Source organism: Leucopleurus acutus, assembly GCF_964270905.1.
Source record: "Leucopleurus acutus genome assembly, chromosome: 14".
Lineage (NCBI taxonomy): Eukaryota > Metazoa > Chordata > Mammalia > Artiodactyla > Delphinidae > Leucopleurus > Leucopleurus acutus.
In genome coordinates, this window is record NC_139156.1 from 40,896,588 (window position 1) to 40,916,033 (window position 19,446).

General features: G+C 34.2%; 1 protein-coding gene across 7 annotated transcripts in view; it reads right to left on the reverse strand.

The window, feature by feature from the left end:
• The window catches only part of PCDH15 (protocadherin related 15), a gene marked incomplete at both ends in the record, with an annotated part of 708,164 nt that overhangs the window by 39,649 nt on the left and 649,069 nt on the right, over positions 1 to 19,446 (reverse strand). For all 7 annotated transcript variants that reach the window (XM_082854334.1, XM_082854333.1, XM_082854332.1 and 4 more), the window contains 3 exons: positions 1,160 to 1,336; positions 8,840 to 8,928; positions 18,677 to 18,892. In XM_082854334.1, coding sequence (XP_082710460.1) covers positions 1,160 to 1,336; positions 8,840 to 8,928; positions 18,677 to 18,892 — 482 coding nt within the window. The remainder of the gene's footprint in view (positions 1 to 1,159; positions 1,337 to 8,839; positions 8,929 to 18,676; positions 18,893 to 19,446) is intronic.

Here is a 19,446-nt window from a genome sequence, read left to right on the forward strand (position 1 = left end):
ATACTCTCTTGCATATCACCCAAATATCTATTATATATAAATTAATCATACATACTTAATTATTAATACTTAATAACTATGGCTTTTTAAGAAATTAAGTTGATACTAAATCACTATTTCATTGCTAAAATAGTAGTGAAATTTTGTTGACGAACAGATATAAAGTAAAACTAAATTCAGAATTTATGAGTTTTAATAAATAAATGGGTAAATAGATGTTTACTAAATAAAAACATGCACCCATATATGGATATATGCATGTAAATTTGTATATGCATATATTTATTTGCATGATGTTTATTATATAGAGAGACATAGAAAAACTAAATTCTGAAATAATGGATTTTGGAGATTATGTGTATATATATACACACATCTCTGAATATTTAGAATATATATATATGATTATATATCAATATGTATTTTTTACTGCAAAACATGTTTTTAGGTAAGAATTACATGCCAATAATCTTTTGGACACTAGATGTCACTAGAGTAAAGGAGAAACTAACAACAACAACTAAAGCTGTTCTAGAATAATTTCCAAAGGAGAATATGTAGCAGGGTTTTGTTTAAGATTTTGTATATTCCTTATTTTTAAAGGATTTAAAACTCAAATATTCAAATTCATACCTGGAAGAAATGTCACATGGACTTCGGTGGAAGTGATTATCTCCTCTGTTCTCTACCCCCAAGTCAAGGGAAAAATCAGATGTTAATTTTTGCCTATTCAATAAGACCGTGAAGAGAGCTAGGCTTGTTCTGAAAATTCAAGCCTACTGACATCATTGCAGGCAACTTGCCACTTTAAGAAGGGATCTGTGCTTTCCTCTCAAAGAGCAGGGTCTTGGAGCAAGAGTGGAAGCCGATGCAAGGTGATCTTGGTGAACTGCTTCTTGCTCTTAAGCATAATGGATCCTCAGACATCTCAAGGAGAACAGATCCCCCGAAGTCACTTTATCTCATACTTAGACTTAAAAATTCTAGGCGTGAGTACCCTAGGTATTGTTTCTTAGATTTTTTTTCTTTTGTTTTGATTACACTTCACTTTCAAGAAAAATCTGATGGGTTTTAAACTATTTACTTATATCCTTAAATCAGGATTATCTATGGGTGATACTGTAACCATAAAGCTGTTACAGACAATAAAAATACTCACTTAAAAAGCTCATGTCTGTCGATGGCTCTGTTGGTTTGGGGGTCGATTGCATAGACAGTCAAGTCACACTTTGTGTAATCTTCTAGAGAAAAGGCATCGCCATGCCGGCGAGCTCCAACGTTCTCTACCACAACCTTGGAACCAGGAATTTGCTCCTGAACATAGCGATCCAAAATCCTGTAAATCAAACAAAGCACAAACATGACATTCTGACAGCCTCGCTGAGGAAAAAAATCACCTTCAACCTGAAATGACATTTAGTAAATTAGAAATGATGACAGCCTGGTTTTTGTTAATGTTAATGGTTACTGAATATGAACTCTTGAAAAAAGTTCTCTATATATTTAGAGTGTTTAACTCCCAATGATGCTAGAAGCTGAATAAGGTAGAAAGAGGTCATCAACCATGTCATATTTAAGTCTGGACTTTTAAAATTTATGATACCATTTGAGCTTTCACATGGCTCATGAGAAATGCCAACTATGTTGTACAAATAAAACTGTCTATGCTTCATGGGAACCATGGGGTCTTAGAACTCTTGAGTTCATATGGTTGGTGTTATAAATTACACCTTCCACCAGATTTTGTGATATGTCAAGGTGCAACAGTAGGATACCTTTTTTTCCTAAGAGTGTAAAGACCCTTAGAGCATTATAGCAGTGAGAATGTAGAGATATTTTGCTTTGTCAGGTTTAACAGGTTAAGATAAAAATATTGTATTCTGGGCTATCTTAATTTTGTAAAAAAACTATGACTTCTTATAACGTAATTAATTGAAAGTATTTCTTCCTGGAAAGGCAGGAAGTTACTTCTTTCTCTATCAAAATAAAGTTCCAAACTAAGTATTTCAGAAAAACAGTAGATGCATCCCTTTTGTGTCACAAAGATGAACCACGTAGACTTTGAATAAAACCAAATTACACTTACCTTTTTTAAAAAGAATCATAACTTATACCTTGAATATTAACAAGTAGGATTTCATTTTATTTCAAGTTTATATTTTATTTTATCACTGGTTTCAATTTATTTTACAGCTATTATACGCCTATTACAGAAAATGTTACTTTCCAAAGCTGTGCTATTGAAATGTCTGTGCTTTACTATCTGATAAAATTAGGTCATTTATGGTCATTCTCTGTTGATAACCTCTTCAACTTCAACTACATCTTTGTGTTAAGGATACTTGAACAAAATTGGCATGTGACTGGAAACATTTATAGCAATTCTATTTAGCATACAGCAGATAAGAAAAACTACACAACAAAACTTTCAATTCAATAATATATTTCATATGTCCCAGCTGGGCTTATATTTTTTAACAGATTTTCATTGGTTTGATATCAGCACCATACCTGATACATATAATATACTCAGTTCACATGGAATAAATGAGACAAAAGAGAATAATATTAATGTAGGGCTAAAAAAGTGACTGTGGGTAATAGATAATGGAGTTTTAATCCATCACCAAGTTGGGAAACCATCAGGGCGATGGTGAGAGTGCAAGCTGACATCTGGGGTCTTTATGGATGTGAATCAACTATTGCTAAATAAAGTCAATCCTCTCTAAGAACACACCATTACTTTCGCCATGTATAATTTTATCAAATTCTTCAGTGTCCAAGTATGGCAAATATTATTTTTATTTTATTTGCTCAGACCCAACACCTAGGAGTCATTATTGTTTCTTACCTTTTCTCATACATCCAATCCATAACAAATTCGGTAGGTTGTACCTTCAAAATTATACCCTTAACTTAACCCCTTCCTATATCCATACCTACCACCAGTCCAAGCCACATTGATCTCTCTCCTGGACTACTGCTCTAGACTCGTAACTTGTCTCCTGATCTCCCACTCAACAATCTTTTAAAACTTAAGCTAGAATGTTATTTTTCTGTGCAAAACATTTAAAGCAATGCTGCCCAAAAGAAATACAATGCAAGTTACACATGTAAGTTCAAATTTTTTGTAGCCACATTAGAAAATTAAAAATAAAAATGGTGAGATTAATTTAATATATTTATTTAACTAAATCTATCCAAAAATGATCATTTCAGTATGTAATCCATATAAAAATATTAAGGAGATATTTTACTTTCTTTTTTGTACTAAGTCTTTGAAATCTGATGTGTATTTTACACTTACAGCACCTCTCATTTGGAACTGTCACTTTTCAAGCACTCGATAACCACATGGAACTAGTGGCTACTATATTGGATAGTTATAAGGATTTTCTATCTTGTGCAGAGTAAAATGTTAAATCCTTCAAGTGGCCTATGAGATCCTATATAACTCATTCCCTACCTTGACATCTATATCTTGATATGACCAGTATGCCCCTTAATCTTGATTTTCATATCTGTGGTGTCCTCTTTCTGGGATAACTCCCTCCACCCCAACCCTCCCCACATCACCGCAGACCCATGACTTTCTCCCTCACTTCTCTCAGGTTTCTGCTCAGCTTTCACCTTATTAGAAAGGTTTTCCTCAATCATCCTATATGAAATAGTACTTCTCTTTCATATTTTTATATTGTTACTTTTATTTGTCTTTATCATAGTTATCACTACTTAGCATCACATTATAAATTAATTTATTATTCTTATTCTATTTGCTGTTTTCCCCCAACAGAATGTAAGCATCATGGGAACAGGGACTTTGCTTTAGTTCACTGTTAAATCTACAGTGCTTACAACCAGAAACTATCCTTTTTTTTTTTTTTTTTTTGCGGTACGCGGGCCTTTCACTGCCGTGGCCTCTCCCATTGTGGAGCACAGGCTCCGGACGCACAGGCTCAGCGGCCATGGCTCACGGGCCCAGCCACTCCGCGGCATGTGGGATCCTCCCGGACCGGGGCACGAACCCGTGTCCCCTGCATTGGCAGGTGGACTCTCAACCACTGCGCCACCAGGGAAGCCCTATCCTTTTTTTAATGACTAAATTGCCAGCTTTAAGATATGGATATTAGGAATCAAAAAGTTTAATTTCCTGGCCCGAGACCTCCTAGTCACTGGTGGGCCAGGGCTTGAGCCTAGGTCCTCTGAATTCAAAAGGAACAGCCTTCCTAGGAAAAAAAATAGTAATATATATTACTTGGGAATTTCACACAAGATGTTCCCCAATGTGTTTTCCTATAGGAGTTTGAATAGAATAGATATTGCATTGTAACTTTTTCTCTCTACAATGTATAATGCTCTAAAATTAGGAGTTGCTAACTTAGAGCCCTCAGGCTAAATCCAGCCTACTACCTCTTTTTGGAAATAAAGTTTTATTTGCAAAAGGATTTTGCTACATAAATTACTAATTATTGTTAACATTTAAATATTATAATAAAAAGAATTAACTTAATGAAATAACAAAATTTAAATAACATTATTAAAAGTAAAAATATTATTTTTAAATTTATACTTACTAAACTATTAATATATCCCTTTATAGAAAGTTCCCTGAGCTCCTCAACTCTAAAGCAAAGGGTAGGTAAAAATGATCAAAGATAATGTGTTGATTGATTTACCTTTCAACTTCACCCTTCCCCTCAACACCAAGTCTTTATTATGCAGATTTAAGACAATGTAAGTGCTGGCACTTATTTTTTACTGTTTCATAGGTTTTCTTCCCAAGAGACTTTATCATTCTTATCCCAGAAATACACATTTTGGCTAGATTTCTAAAGTATGTTTGGAACCTTAATTCCAGGAGCTATAAATTAATTACACTTTCATATGCTATGTAAATATTCTAGGAAATAGACTCTTCCAAACCAGAGCAATAACTACATCAATAAAGTCCTGATTTCACTGAATTTCCATATTGTATTTAGAAAGTAAGAGAAGCATTTGATCAACTCCAAGATCTAAGTTATCAATTCTGATTCATACTATAACACAATATTTCTAAACTCTTTTATTTATATTTTTGAAAATGCCATTTCCATAGATTCTTAAGGATTTAAATTTTAGAATCCCAAACTTCTTTATCTGGGCTTCATGGTGAAGTGGAAAGAGAAAGGAAGAAGACACAAAATGCAAACATTTCTTAGCTTCTTTAGACATTACTGCCAATCATTTCTAGGTTATAATAAGGTCTCCTTAACCTTATCCTCACAGCTATTTCTACTCAATCTCAAGAATTTGTAAGAGAAAAACAAGGCTCACAAAGAGATACATGCTAAGGTCAACCTAAAATTCTTCAAAACATAAACATGTGAGGCCACTTGTAAGGGGCATAGCTTCGCATTATGGGGGAATTTGCTGAATACATTAATATAATTAAAAAGAGATGTGTTTCATTGCAAAGGGTCACTGGTTAATTCTATAAGCATTAAAAAACAAAGTAATAAAAATTTTGTTCAGTAGAGCCATTTCAGCCAGTTCCAAGGGAGTGGGAAGTAATTATTAGCATTCCTATAGCAGCTAACATTTACTCTTTGAGCATTCTGTTTTCCAGGCACTGTGCTCTTAGCTATCAAAGGATACTGACCCCTTCTGAAAAACCTTCCCCATTGTGAAATGGATATATTAGGTCATGAATTTTTTCTTTCATCAACTCTCCCAATTTGTACTGATTTTTTTCTTATCAAAAAAGCTTTGGATTATGATCTGGCCTCATATATGGCCTCATATATGGGCCTACCTAAAGAAAAAAATAAAAGTGATGATCATATGCAGTTCAAGTTTCCCCTTCTTAAGATAGGGTTAAGTCTCATAGGAAATACAGAACATGGCTTTGATGATGATGTGATTTGTCATCTAAGAACGTCTACAGGAAATGAATGTGTTCGTTAGTCTGGTCACTGGAACAATAAATTCCTATATATATTTTTAACATCTTTATTAGAGTTTAATTGCTTTACAATGGTGTGTTACTTTCTGCTTTATAACAAAGTGAATCAGCTATACATATACGTATATCCCCATATCTCCCCCCTCTTGCGTCTCCCTCCCATCCTCCCTATCCCATTCCTATTTTTAATTAATAGATTGGTACTCTGCTGTCTACCTTGGCTATATGTATGTTTTCATTATGCCCTTCCCATCCCCTCCTGGCCACCCCAAGACACTGAGAATGAGCGTTTTGGGCTTCATGGTGCTGGATTAGATCTAACAGTCTTTATCTCTACTTCCATCTACTAAAGTAGCTTTCAAAAAGCAATCATAATGACATCATACTATATGATTCCAAGGGTATTATGTTCTGGAAAAGCTAAAACTATGGATATAGTAAAAAGATCACTGATTTCTGGGGGTTAGTGGGGAAGGGAGGTTTGAATAGGTGGAGCATGGAGGATTTTTTAGAGCAGTGAATCTATTCTGTATGATACTACAGTGATAGATACATGTCTTTATACATTAGTCCAAACCACAGAATGTACAACACCAAGAGTGAACCCTATGCAAATTATGGATTTGGGATGATTATGACGTGTCGAACTAGGTTTGTTGATTATAACAAATGCACTACTCTGGTGTAAGATGTGGATAGTGAGGGAAGCTATATGTGTGGGGGAAAGAAGTATATGGGTATTCTCTGTATCTTCTACTCTATTTTCCTATGAACATAAAAGTGCTCTGAAAAATAAAGCCTCTTTTTTTAAAAAGAGATCCAAAGTTGTTGTGCTTAAGAATCTCTAAATTAACACAGATTGTAAAAAAAAAAAAAAAAAACTATAAAAGGGAATCTGGCATGTGCCTGCTGTGCTTACTGCACTAGCAAATTTATGTTTCATTCCATCAAAAGCAACACAAGATTGACATCCTTATTCCAGTTTTCAAGATGAGAAAATGTGGTCCTAAGTGTTAAATATCTTTCTCAGAGGTCACACAGCTATAACAGGATTCAAACTTGTTTATTTGAACCCATAGTCTGAGCTCCATTACTAAACTATGCTCTTTTAATAGAACATGCAGAAACTCTGGCATCTCTCTGCCTTACCCTACTGACTTTGGATCACTAACCTCATATGTATAGGATATCTATTATTCATTGAATGTTCACAATTTCCATTGTCCTAGATGGCTTATATTATTTAGTTCTCACAACAGTTCTATGACAGGAGTTTTATCTGGTCAACAAGTGGTGAAAATGAGTCTGGGGAAGATTAAATTATTTGCCGAAGCTCATGTTTCACAACCAGTATTATATGAAGTCAAAGCTCCTTTCACAGTGATATATTTCTCTCAAGACTTGAAAGATGCCTGATTTTTCTCTTTCATATCTTCATATCCATGTAAGAGGAATAAATCATATAATTGCTATGAAATTATACTTTTACATTGCCATTTTTTCCAGTTTTTATAAATTTTGTCTCAATATGAAGAAAAGGGCATCATGATTTTGCTTGTATAACATTTTCATTCAGTAAAATGCATCAAATGCTTACTATATAACTGGGATTATGGTAGTGAAAAGTAGATTTCCTATCCTTATGAAGCTTATGTTAAATTGATATAAATATAAACATTAAATAATGCTTTGAACAAAAGCAGAACAAAGGCTTAGAGGTTGAGAAGAGTGTCATCTATTTTGGATAGGGTAATCAGAAAAGCCTGCCTCAATAGATGACATTAAAGCAGCTAAGAGACAGGCATAATTCTAACTTTTTTCAGGTGTAATCAGCTATTATTTTAATAAAGGTTAAGCATGTGTAAACCACTTTTGCAGAAGTAAACAAGACACTGTGTGATTGCTATTCTACACTTAAATGTTGATAATCACCTCTTTCATAGGACATTTTATGTGACACCCATAGGTTAAATTTTGTGAAACTAACAAGTAATGGTTGCAAAGCACATATGCTTTTATTACAGGAGAGTCTCTCATGCCTTAATCAGTGCCTATTGTATTTTATTTCACACATAATTACTAAAAGGTTAGCTGTATGACAATCTGAAGCTTCTTCTGGCAACTTGGAAGTATAAGATATTTTGCTCAAAAGAGACAAATTGACAGTAATTGACATCTGTCAACATGAACTCAACAGAAGACAAGGGATAACTAACAAATACAACTATAAAATTATTAAATGACGGAAGGCTAGGTTAGGGTAGTTAAGAGTGAAATAGTAAAGACATTTTAATAATCCTTGATAACATTTAGAATATTAGACAACTGTGAATTCATAATCACAATTTGTCAACAATAACATATTCAGCCATGTACAGTGTACACACTGTTCAAAAGGCAGAGGGGAATGACATATATTTTAGAATAATTTAAATATATGTTGTTTAAAATTAGCAATCTTAGTTTTTAAAAGAATAAGCTTTAGCCATCTAGATACATCACTTTGAGAAATAGCATTCCCCAGACTGGATTACTGAGATAATGAGCTTTTTCAAGAATCTGGGGCCACAAAATCAAGACATATACTCAAATAATTAAGTTATGATTTATTTGTTATATGAAGCATTTTGAGTTTATGTTGACCCATCAGTCAAAGCATTCTGAATAATAAGATCTTCTCACATCTAATTTTCATTCCTATTTGAACGTACTCTTAGAATCTTCACATATTCCAAATGAAGCTACCTATTTCAAGAAAAGAGTGAGCTAAATTGTTTTTAAGAAGGTATTATAAAATATATGTTTAGTCTGAACACTATAATTATTAAAATGACTTAATTCAATAAAAACTATAGCCATATGAAAATAAACATATAAGTAAAGAAAAACCATTACTCTGTAAGCTCTTCTATCTGTCTTTCCACTAGAGTAGGGGGTACATTCGAAACAATGACTTGCATATCCAGCTGATTGACCACAGAGACCTGAAAGAAGAAAAAACAGAATTCATTTGGCTTTTACTCATTAGCATTTCTATAATCAAAAATTAACATCTTTCCTTCCCTACTATGCATAGTGGTTTCCCATTTATAAATTTAGGAATAAATGATATTTCTAGCTACACAATCTCTACTAGGTATGTTGAAGCAGGTTGAGAATGACAGACTAATTGTTTACTTAGAAGTTATAGAACCCTAAGTGACTTCGACTGTTGTTGGTTTTGCGTTTGTTTTCTTGGCTTTTACAAAAGCATAAACGAAGGTGGTTTTGTATGTTTCTTTAATTGGGTTATTTAAGAACACTCAGAAAAATGGAAAACCCAGCTTTTAGATTTTATAAATCCTAAGAGATCATTTATTCATTGTGACTAAGAATCTGGGATATGGATAGTTAGAATAATTCATTCCATGAAATCACCACATACAGAATTCATGTCTGCTTTAGCCAACTTTATGTTTGTGTAGATAAAGAGATATATACATACAAACTTACAGAGAGGGCCAAGATGAACTAATTTAACAGCTGTTTATGAATCCATTCTTTCATGTAACATTTAGAGTCCATTCTATGTTCTTATTTAGAAAAATGGAATAAAAACCATAGCATTTATTCTCTGCTTACAATGTATCATTTACTGTTTTTCTCAATGCTCTACAGGAATTAGCACTCATGTAATTCTATAAATCACCGTATCAGGTAGTTATGACTATCATTCCAATTTTTTAATATGAAAACTAATAAAACAAAGAGCCATTAATAACCTGGGCCCAAATAAGCATAATCTCCAGAATATGTGATCTTTACTATTACCCAATACAGATGTAAAAACTGTAAAGTCAAATCATACACTGTGCTGCACATACATTACACAATTAAAATTGTGTAAATGCATATACACCAGGACCATGAATTGGATACTCTGGATTAGGTATATTTAGCACCATATATCTGAATATAATTTATACTAGGGAATAACTTCATGTTTATATATATTTTTGATATAGGCTGCAAATATAGTTGCCCATAGATGCCCTATCAGGAGTCACAAACTCAAATGTTTTCAGGGACCAGGCAGGTAACCTAAATGAGTGAAGTAGCCGAAAGTATGAAATAATAGGGAGAACTGGAAGTCTCTCAAATCAGAGAGCATACAACTCCTCTGAAGAGGTCACCTACTACTCATCTCTAATGAATGTTGCCATGTGGGAAAACAGGTGCAGATTTCCTGGGGTTTTCCATTTTTTAGGAAAAGAAATACTATGTGAAATATTTACAACTAATTTGAAATCTTTCAAACCATTTTGTGGGCCTAATAATTCATGTCTGCCCACTAGCCAGGTGTCTATCTTATTATCACCTGTGAGCAAATCGCTAACATTGGCAGTTCCAATCCTGTATCCCTAACTCATTACAGGCATCTGGGATCAAATGTTTAAATTTCCCTTAAACATGTACATGAATCTTGATTGTGTCTCCACACACATAAAAAAAATCTAAGTTCATTAGAATTAGGGATTATCACAGATTTTCTGTAATTTTGTCTTTTTATCTTTTTGTATTGGTCCTGAATAAAAAAACAGACAGAAATTACATATAAGGTTTTTTGTTATTTTTTTGTTTTGTTTTCTGTTTTTTGTTTTAGTTTTTAGTAGTAAAAATACATGGTAAAAATCTCTAGAAAAATATATATGAGATTTGTGCAAATGTGTTTCCTTTCTTCCTTCCTTTGCTCTCTTTCTTCTTTCTTTTCTTCCTTCCTTCCTTATCTTTTTTTCCCTTCCTTTCAACATTGGACCAGGAAAGGTAAAAAAAAAAATTCTGCTCAAAAGCAAACAGCCTGGAACAAATAGTAATCATGGACTGTTTTCTCAACAAGAGTAGATTTCTCAACTTCCTCTGGAGTTTAGTGGAACCGTATGGTGGAGTTTTGACCAATGGAAAGTTAGTGGAAAGGAAGAAATAAATATTCTTAAATCTGCCTCATGAGTGAACTTCCCCTTTCTTTCCCAATCTCTATCTGAATAAAGAGGCCATAGAGAAGGGCACAGAAACATTTGCAAGAGAGCTGTCAAGAACACTACCCAACCATATATGCTCTCATTGTTGTGTCATGTGAAAGAAAAATAAAACTTGTTAGTTTAAACCACTGAAATTTTAGAGTTTTCTGTTACACAATCAGCCTACCAAGACAAACACCCAGGGATTTATTACACACAGCTGTTAGATTTTCACTAATTGTAGAACAACGAAAAACTAGAATGTTAGTTATATTTGGTGCAGGGAAATGGTAAAATTTCCCCTTGTGTACATAAGTTCTGAGTTTTGGAAGTTGATTTACAAGTCAACTGTTGGAATGCAATCAATTCAAGTGCTAGAGACTCTATTTGGAAGCAAAATTTGGCCTTGCAGATATAAGTAACTCTTATCATTTGCCTTTAAAGGACTGTTAGTACTTTCTCTTTATTCAGAAGGATAAATTACTTCAAAAGGAATTTTTAATTTGTTAAACAAAATGAATTAAGATTTAAGGTCCTCTGGAATATATACATATTAAGCTTACAATTTATCAAAAATATCTTCTGAACTTAATTATTTTGAAAACATGCTTTTGTGCTCTTAAAACAATAATGTATTTCTAATTCTGATAAGATACAAAACTCAGACTGCATTTAACTACAAAAGTAGTTTTCTTAGATTTACCTATAAATACTTAATTTAAAATTTAAAAATCTCCTTAAAGTATTGACATATTATTCATGTAGAAGGTACATAGTTTAACTATGAAGACAATAAGCTATTATAGCTTAAATTTTGATCTTTCAAAAATATTATATGTCCCTGAATCATTGGTTTCTTATACCATCTATAGCAAAGATATTTATATGTTTAAGATTACTAGACTTTATTTATGTTACTTTTCTAGTATAGCCTTTATGCAAATACTTTCAGAAATACACATCAGTTTATTATACTAAACACTTAAAAAATTCTACTTTAAAGTTGCTTCACTTAATTCTTTATGCCTTAATTACTATGAAAGTTTTTCCAAAAAATTATTTTTATCATTTTTGGGATTGATCTTTGTAATGGATTAAAATTACTAGGTATTGTCAAAAGGAAAAAAGAAAAGTAACATTTGTGCAGCACATAATTCCAAAAACAGAGGTTATCAATTTACATAATTACTTCTAAATCCTTTTAATTCTTTCTCATAAACCTCTTATAACTCCCCTTTTTTTCTATTCATTCTCATATAGTTTAGATAGGCAGTCCAATAGAAATATAATGTGAGACACAAAAACATGTCAGATACATAATTTTCAATTTTCTGGTAATCACAATAGAAAGATAAAAACTAGTGAAATTAATTCAATAATACATTTAACTCAATATATTATCATTCCAACATGTAATCAATCTAAAACAACTTATTAAGGAGAATTTTTACTTTTTTTTTTTCATTTTAAGTCTTTGAAGTCCAGTGTGTATTTTACACAGTACATCTAAATGCAACCTAGCCACATTTCAAGTGCTCGGAAGCCACAGAGCTAACATATTATACAGTGAATAGAGACCCACACAATTTACTGCTTGGACTGGACAATATCTCTCCTGTCTCTGGTGCCACCTCACTTTTCTTGAAAAGAAGAGGTATCTTAAGAACTTTTTAAAGATAATTGTGTATATTTTCTTCAATACTCCACCAAAACTCAAGTGGAAGCTTCTTCAAGGTGAGTTTCAATGTGAAATCTAAAACCATGTTCAGTTACATTAAAATACATTTATCTGTCTTGCACTTTGAATGGATTTTTTATCTTTGAATTTTTTTTAACATCTTGCATTGGTCATTTGGAAAATATTGGTTCACTGAATATTGCAGATTTTTCAAATGTTGACACATTTCATTACACAATATCAAGAAAAAAAATCAAATTCTTTAATATGACCACTGATCTCATCAGAAAAGTCTTTGAGTAATGGGGAAGCTGTCAAGTTCACAGTAGTGAATGCATGCTTCCCAATATTCTAATTTGTGCTTGAAGGCTTGAATGTCATCATTAACAATAAATACTGTCAGTTGTTTTCCTTGAATTGACAGTCTCACCTTATTCATTTTTGTGTAAATGCCTATCAAATATTCAAGTCTGAATAACCGTATTTTATCTCTAAGTTATTTTTTCAAATAAAAAGCTATTCCTTGAAAAAAGCAGCTAATTCAACTTGCATAGAGCTTTTCTCTCAGACAACCATGATACTTCCATACACACCAGAAGTGCTTTATACCTACTTCCTATTTCATTACAGAAAATATTGAAAAAGTATTTAGTCAAGAGTAGACATTGGTTAAAATTAATGTTTTACTGCATTAGTAAGGGCATTCTTAGTTGAAACAGGCTTTCTCTTTTTCTGTTTATGTATGGCTATGAAGCATACAATGGCAGCAGCAGAGCAAATGCAACATGGTAAAAAGGCAAATCATGTCCTAGTATCCTTATTAAAAGAGTTTTGATCTCATGGGCCCTGAAATGATTTGGGGGACCCTCAGGTTTTCATGGACCACACTTTGAGAACTGCTAACCTGTATTGTAAGAGAGGGGCCATTCACTCACTGAACTCATAGGCATTTAGTACTCACTAACAGGAATTATTCTAGGTGCTTGAGATAACATCAGGGAGTTAAATAAATAAATAAATAAATAATATGTCCTCATGGAGTTTTTCTGAGGAAAATCCATGAATATGATAAGTCTTTTGAAAAAAGAAAGCAATAAAGTGATGTAAAATGACACAGTATGTTGCAATATTAACTAGGATGGTGAGAGTAGGCTTCACTGTGAAATACATTCTTGCAAATATTTAGAAGAGGTAAGAGAGCTAGTCCTGAACACGTTTGGGGGAAAAGCATTCTAGGTAGAGCCATTGCAAAATCTCTAAAGTGAGAGCATTTCTGGCTATTTGAGGAAAAGCAAATTGGCCAATATTATTGGGTTTAAAGGAGTTAGAGGGAGAAGAGTAGAAAACGGATCATTGGAGGCCAGATTACCAAGGGTCTCATAGTCTTCTATAATGATCTAAGTAATTTCTCTGAAAGAACTGGGGTGATATTAGAAAGTTCTGAGCAGAGAAATAACAGGACCTGAATTACATTTTAAGATATCACTTTACTTGCTATATTAAAACCAGACTTTAGCAGGGCAAGCGTGGAAGCATGAGAGCAAGTTAGTGAGTTTGCACAATGACACAGGTGAGTTATGATGATTGTTCAACCAAATTGTAACAGAACTTTTGGAAAATGTGCTGATAACACACATATGTAGCATATGTATCTTATAGTACATATATATACACAACATTATTTACTGAGGAATTAAATGTGTGGTTGAGTAGAGAAAGGAATTAAGAAATTTTTAGCCTAAAGAATTCAAAGTTCATTTGGTCATCAAGCGAAACTGGGAAGATTATAGGTGGGAGAGATGTAATGAGGGAGAGGAGTTCAGCTTAGGAAACATAAATAGATCTTTAGTAGATATTCAATGTAACACTGCATGTACACCTGGACATTTGAATTTGCTGTTCAGGAATGAGCTTTGGGGTGAAGATATAAATCTGACATTTTCTAATGTATAGACGATATATATATATATATATATTTTTTTTTTTTTGCAGTGCGCGGGCCTCTCACTGTTGTGGCCTCTCCCGTTGCGGAGCACAGGCTCCGGACGCACAGGCTCAGCGGCCATAGCTCACGGGCCCAGCCGCTCCGCGGCATGTGGGATCTTCCCGGACCAGGGCACGAACCCATGTCCCCTGCATTGGCAGGCAGATTCTCAACCACTGCGCCACCAGGGAAGCCCTATAGACGATATTTTAAAGTTGTTGGACTGAATGAGTTTACTGAGTCAGTGAGTGCAGATAGAAAAGAGAATTAACGTCCAAGCTCTACGGAACATTGACTAAAAGGTCAGGAGCAGAAAATGAACCAGCAAAAGAGGTTGAGAAGGAATGAACAGTGAGGGAAGAGAAAAATAAGAGCATGGTGGCCTGAAAGCCTAGGAAAGGTAATAATCAATCAAGTGTTGCTGATGGTTCAAATAAGCTGAAGACTGAAATTACCAGTGCGTTTAATAAGTGAAAGCCATTGATGATGCTGACATAAGCAATTCTGGGTGAGTGCTGGGAGAGGAATTTTGGTTCAAGAGGGTTTAAGAGGTTAGATGGTGAGAAATTAGAGTTGGCACTAACAATGAATTTTTCTGGAAAGAGGAACATAGAAATGAAGTGGTAGCTGGAACGAGATGTAAGTCAAGAGGGTTTTTTTTTTATAATTTTTGAAGCTAGGAAAAATAGCACAGTTATGGGAATAATCAAATAAAGAGGGGCTATTGTTACTGATAATGTATAAAAGAAGTAGGAGAATTGCTGAAACAGTGTCCTAGCGCTGGTGAGCAGAATTGGATCTGTTGCACATGTGGAAGTAATGGCTCCAGATAAAAGCATAGAGAATTGGGCTTCCCTGGTGGCGCAGTGGTTAAGAATCCGCCTGCCAGTGCAGGGGACAAGGGTTCGAGCCCTGGTCCTGGAAGATCCCACATGCCGCGGACCAACTAAGCCTGTGCGCCACAGCTACTGAGCCTGTGCTCTAGAGCTTGCGAGACACCACTATTGAGCCTGCGTGCCACAACTACTGAAACCCACGTGCCTAGAGCCCATGCTCTGCAACAAAAGAAGCCATCACAATGAGAATCCTGCGCACCGCAGTGAAGAGTAGCCCCCGCTCGCCACAACTAGAGAAAGCCCACATGCAGCAATGAAGACCCAATGCAGCCAAAAAAAAAAAAAAAAAAAAAGCATAGAGAATTCATCTAAACAAACAGGAAATAAGGCATAGAATGTTGGTGAAAATACTGGTAAGTAGGCGGATTTAGTGGCAGGAATTGTAGAATTATCTTTCTAAATGCTTTATCTTTCAGTGAAATAGGATGCCAGTTAATTAGGCAATTGTGAGGATGAGGAAGCGTTGGAGGATTGTGAGAGAGAAGCTCTTCTAGGAGAGAAGGAACATGAATGGACCAGGAAATACAATATGGTTACTGGACAATGTAAGAGCTCACTTGGGGGCTTTCATCATCAATTTAAAGTAAGACTAACTATATAATTGTACATGTTTTTGCAGGCATCCAGCATGGATATAGGTCTGGAGAAAGGAGAAAGCTGGAATTAACAAGAGTTATGTTTTTTCCAAGTGAGTGTGATGTAGGGAAAGAGGGCAAGGAAGTTGCATTTTTATGTGATTGAGTGCTTGTAATAATTAATAATGTACTATAAATCTGGCAAGCAGGAAAGAGAAAAACATGAGGGGTAGAGGGAAAATGAAAACATAGTAGGCTAAACAGGAAATAGACTGAAGGTCTTGGTGGAGGTAGAAGAGTGCTGCAGTTAGCTGAACACACCTAGTATTATGGTCAAAGAATGGGAGGTCTGAAATGGAGGTTACAGAGGGGGTGCCGTAAGTGGTAATGGCAAAAATAACTCATGTTTTAAGTGGTTGCAGTAGGATGGAGAGTAAAGCCATTGGAGGAAGGGCATTCAAGAGATTGTGAGTTCAGGATATTGGAAGAATCATCTCTGCATATAATGAAATTGCTCAAACTTAGGACTGGAGGATTGTTGGAGAAAGTAACAGTAACGGAACTCATTGAGATATGTTGGGGATTGACCCAAGGCTTGGGAGATCCCAGCAATAAAGTGAGGCAGCGAGTGACAGTCAGATGATGAAAATCAAGGCTGATTCCTAGGAAGGAGGGTCTAGAAGCAGTGATGCTGTACATTGAGGATCCTACTCCAGCAGTGGATAGTACGAAGTCTGTGACAAACAAAAACAGAAAAGAATACAAACAAAAGCTACTGCTTGAGAAGGCAGCAGTAGAAGTAGCAGCCTCAGGGGAAAACCAGATTTGCATTAAGTAAGAAAGTTTTATCTAAATTAAAAATCATATCTTCACTCACCTTTACTCACCTTTTTCAACGATTTCCCATTATTTTAAGAAAAAGTTCTAATATTTTTAATATGGGCTACATCTTTTATTGATAAATGGACCACCTACTTCCATCTCCAGCCCTGTCTCTCATTCACTTTCTCTCTCTCACTCTCCCAAGCTGAGTAAATATCTATCAGTCTTTCAGAACTGTCATGATTTCCCTTCCTTCTTGGTTCTGGCATGTGTTGTTCCCTCTGCTTAAATCTTATTTCTCTACGTCTCCCTTCTCTTGATTGAAAGGATTTCTGATTTTATAATAAATATCATTTTGCTAGGAAGGGTTCCTCATATACATATTGTGGTTAATAAATATATCACATTATGTTTACCTTAAATTTTATCTTTCTAAATATATTTTGGATAATTTTAAAGATATACTTTTAAATTTCCTCACAATAGTTTAGAGTCCAAATGAGAAATCTATAAACTTCACATTGCTTATGTACATATTACATATATAACCTATAGTTATGTTTTGTTCATGTTATTGTAATATTTTAATTATATAATATTTTAATTATATAGTGTAGTATCCTTATTATGTTGCCTTAAAGACCACAATGTGCGTATCTTAAATAACAGGAAGAGAAATGACAACATTATTTTATATAAGGTTTACAGATCTTATTTTAATCAGAAAATCTATGCCAACCTTAATATCTTCTATGTCAAAAGTGTTTTGGCTTAGACTGGCCTTTGTTTATTCTGTTGCAGCTTTACTGTTATAAATGTAAAGAGTGTTCTGGTCTTCATTTCCACCACAATTATGGTGATTGGTCTTCACCATTACCTAAGAAAAATTTGATTGAGTCTGCACCTATTTGATGGTTAATATTGTCCTGATAACTAGATTAGGAGAACAGTGAAGACTGAAGATTTAGTAAGGTATAAACAGCAAAAGAAAAATTATACTTGATTTTGTCTTTATGTGACAAGTATTTCCAATAGTAATGATAATTATAACTTTTACTAATTTCATCAGAAAAAAGTCTAAATAATCCACACTTCCAAAGTTGGTAGCAATTCCATAGGATAAATGCTTTGGTGTTGAGTATTTTGAATAAATGCCAATATCAGACTGCCCTTGGTAATGACCCACCACTGACCTTGTGTACAGCCTAAGAAAAAGTCAGAGTAGAAAAGTGATATTATTGACTGAAGCCAAATATAACTCTGTCAAGGATCACCAATGTCATCAGTGGGGATTTTGGTAAAACAAGGAAGTCACCTCTGCTGGATCATGAATTTGCTCTAATACATTTCCTTTTGTTTTCTTAATTACAAAAGGCCTAAAAGTAAACAGTAATAAAAATTTCATACATTTTAATTTCTACAGCACAACTCTGTGAAGCATTTTAAAATTTTAAAAATGCTTTTTTAAAGCTTTTAAAAAGCCAACTTTATATTAAAATTGAGATCTGTAGACCAAACAGAAAACCAGTGCTTAAGACATTGCTGTCACAGTCATGTTTAAAAACGATATGGTACATTTCCAAAATGTCAGAAAAAAAAAAACAACCCATAAAGTATTTTTTAATATTCTAAACTATACATATTAACAACCTGGATGAAAATTAATCACATTCATGTTTTGGAAGACCTATTTCAAACATTTAAAAGTTCTAGGAATTAAAACACTGACCCCTGGTTAGTACTTGCATGTGCCCACCTATCTGAAGTTTTATCTACTCACAAGAACATCTGCTTTGCCACTTAGGCCCTTCCCATAGTCGTCAGTTGCAATGACTTGAAACTTGAAGTAAGACCTCCTCATATTATGGAAGAGCATAGCCGTTTTGATAAGCCCTGTGTATGTTTCCACCACGAATCCTTCTTTTCCCTCTTTAATTGGTGGTATTATGAGTCTGTATGCCATGGCACTATAATTGCCGGTATCTTTATCAGTAGCCTAGGAGGGAAAAATCACAGGTTATAAATAAGCAGGTAAAAAATAACCTTTGTTAAAGGGCTTATTTATGTTTGTGAGACAGTTTGTATTTCTTGTGTAATAATAACACAATAAAGCCCTCCTAAGGTTATATTTTTCTAGATGCTGTTATATAGATTTATAGACTTTGTGTACACAGGGTTGAATGGCTATTATGAGAAGGATAATGACTATTAAACTGTGAATACAAGGGACACTAACTCAGACACAAGAGACACTAACTCAGTCCAGTTGATGAACCAAGTGTTTTGACTGGCATGTTTCATGGGTTCAACTCTGGGCTGAGATCCAAAATGGTTTAAGGATGAAACTGTTTACCTAAACATTGTCTTGTGTAATAGGCATAGCGTGTGATTGTGCTTTTGATCTAACCTACTTCCTAAAGGGAAAAAAATAATGTATTAAAATATCTCAAATGACAACAGGACAGTATTCAGGTCTTTTAAACAATAAATCTATTTTTTTTTTTTTTTTTTGCGGTACGCAGGCGTCTCACTGTTGTGGCCTCTCCCGTT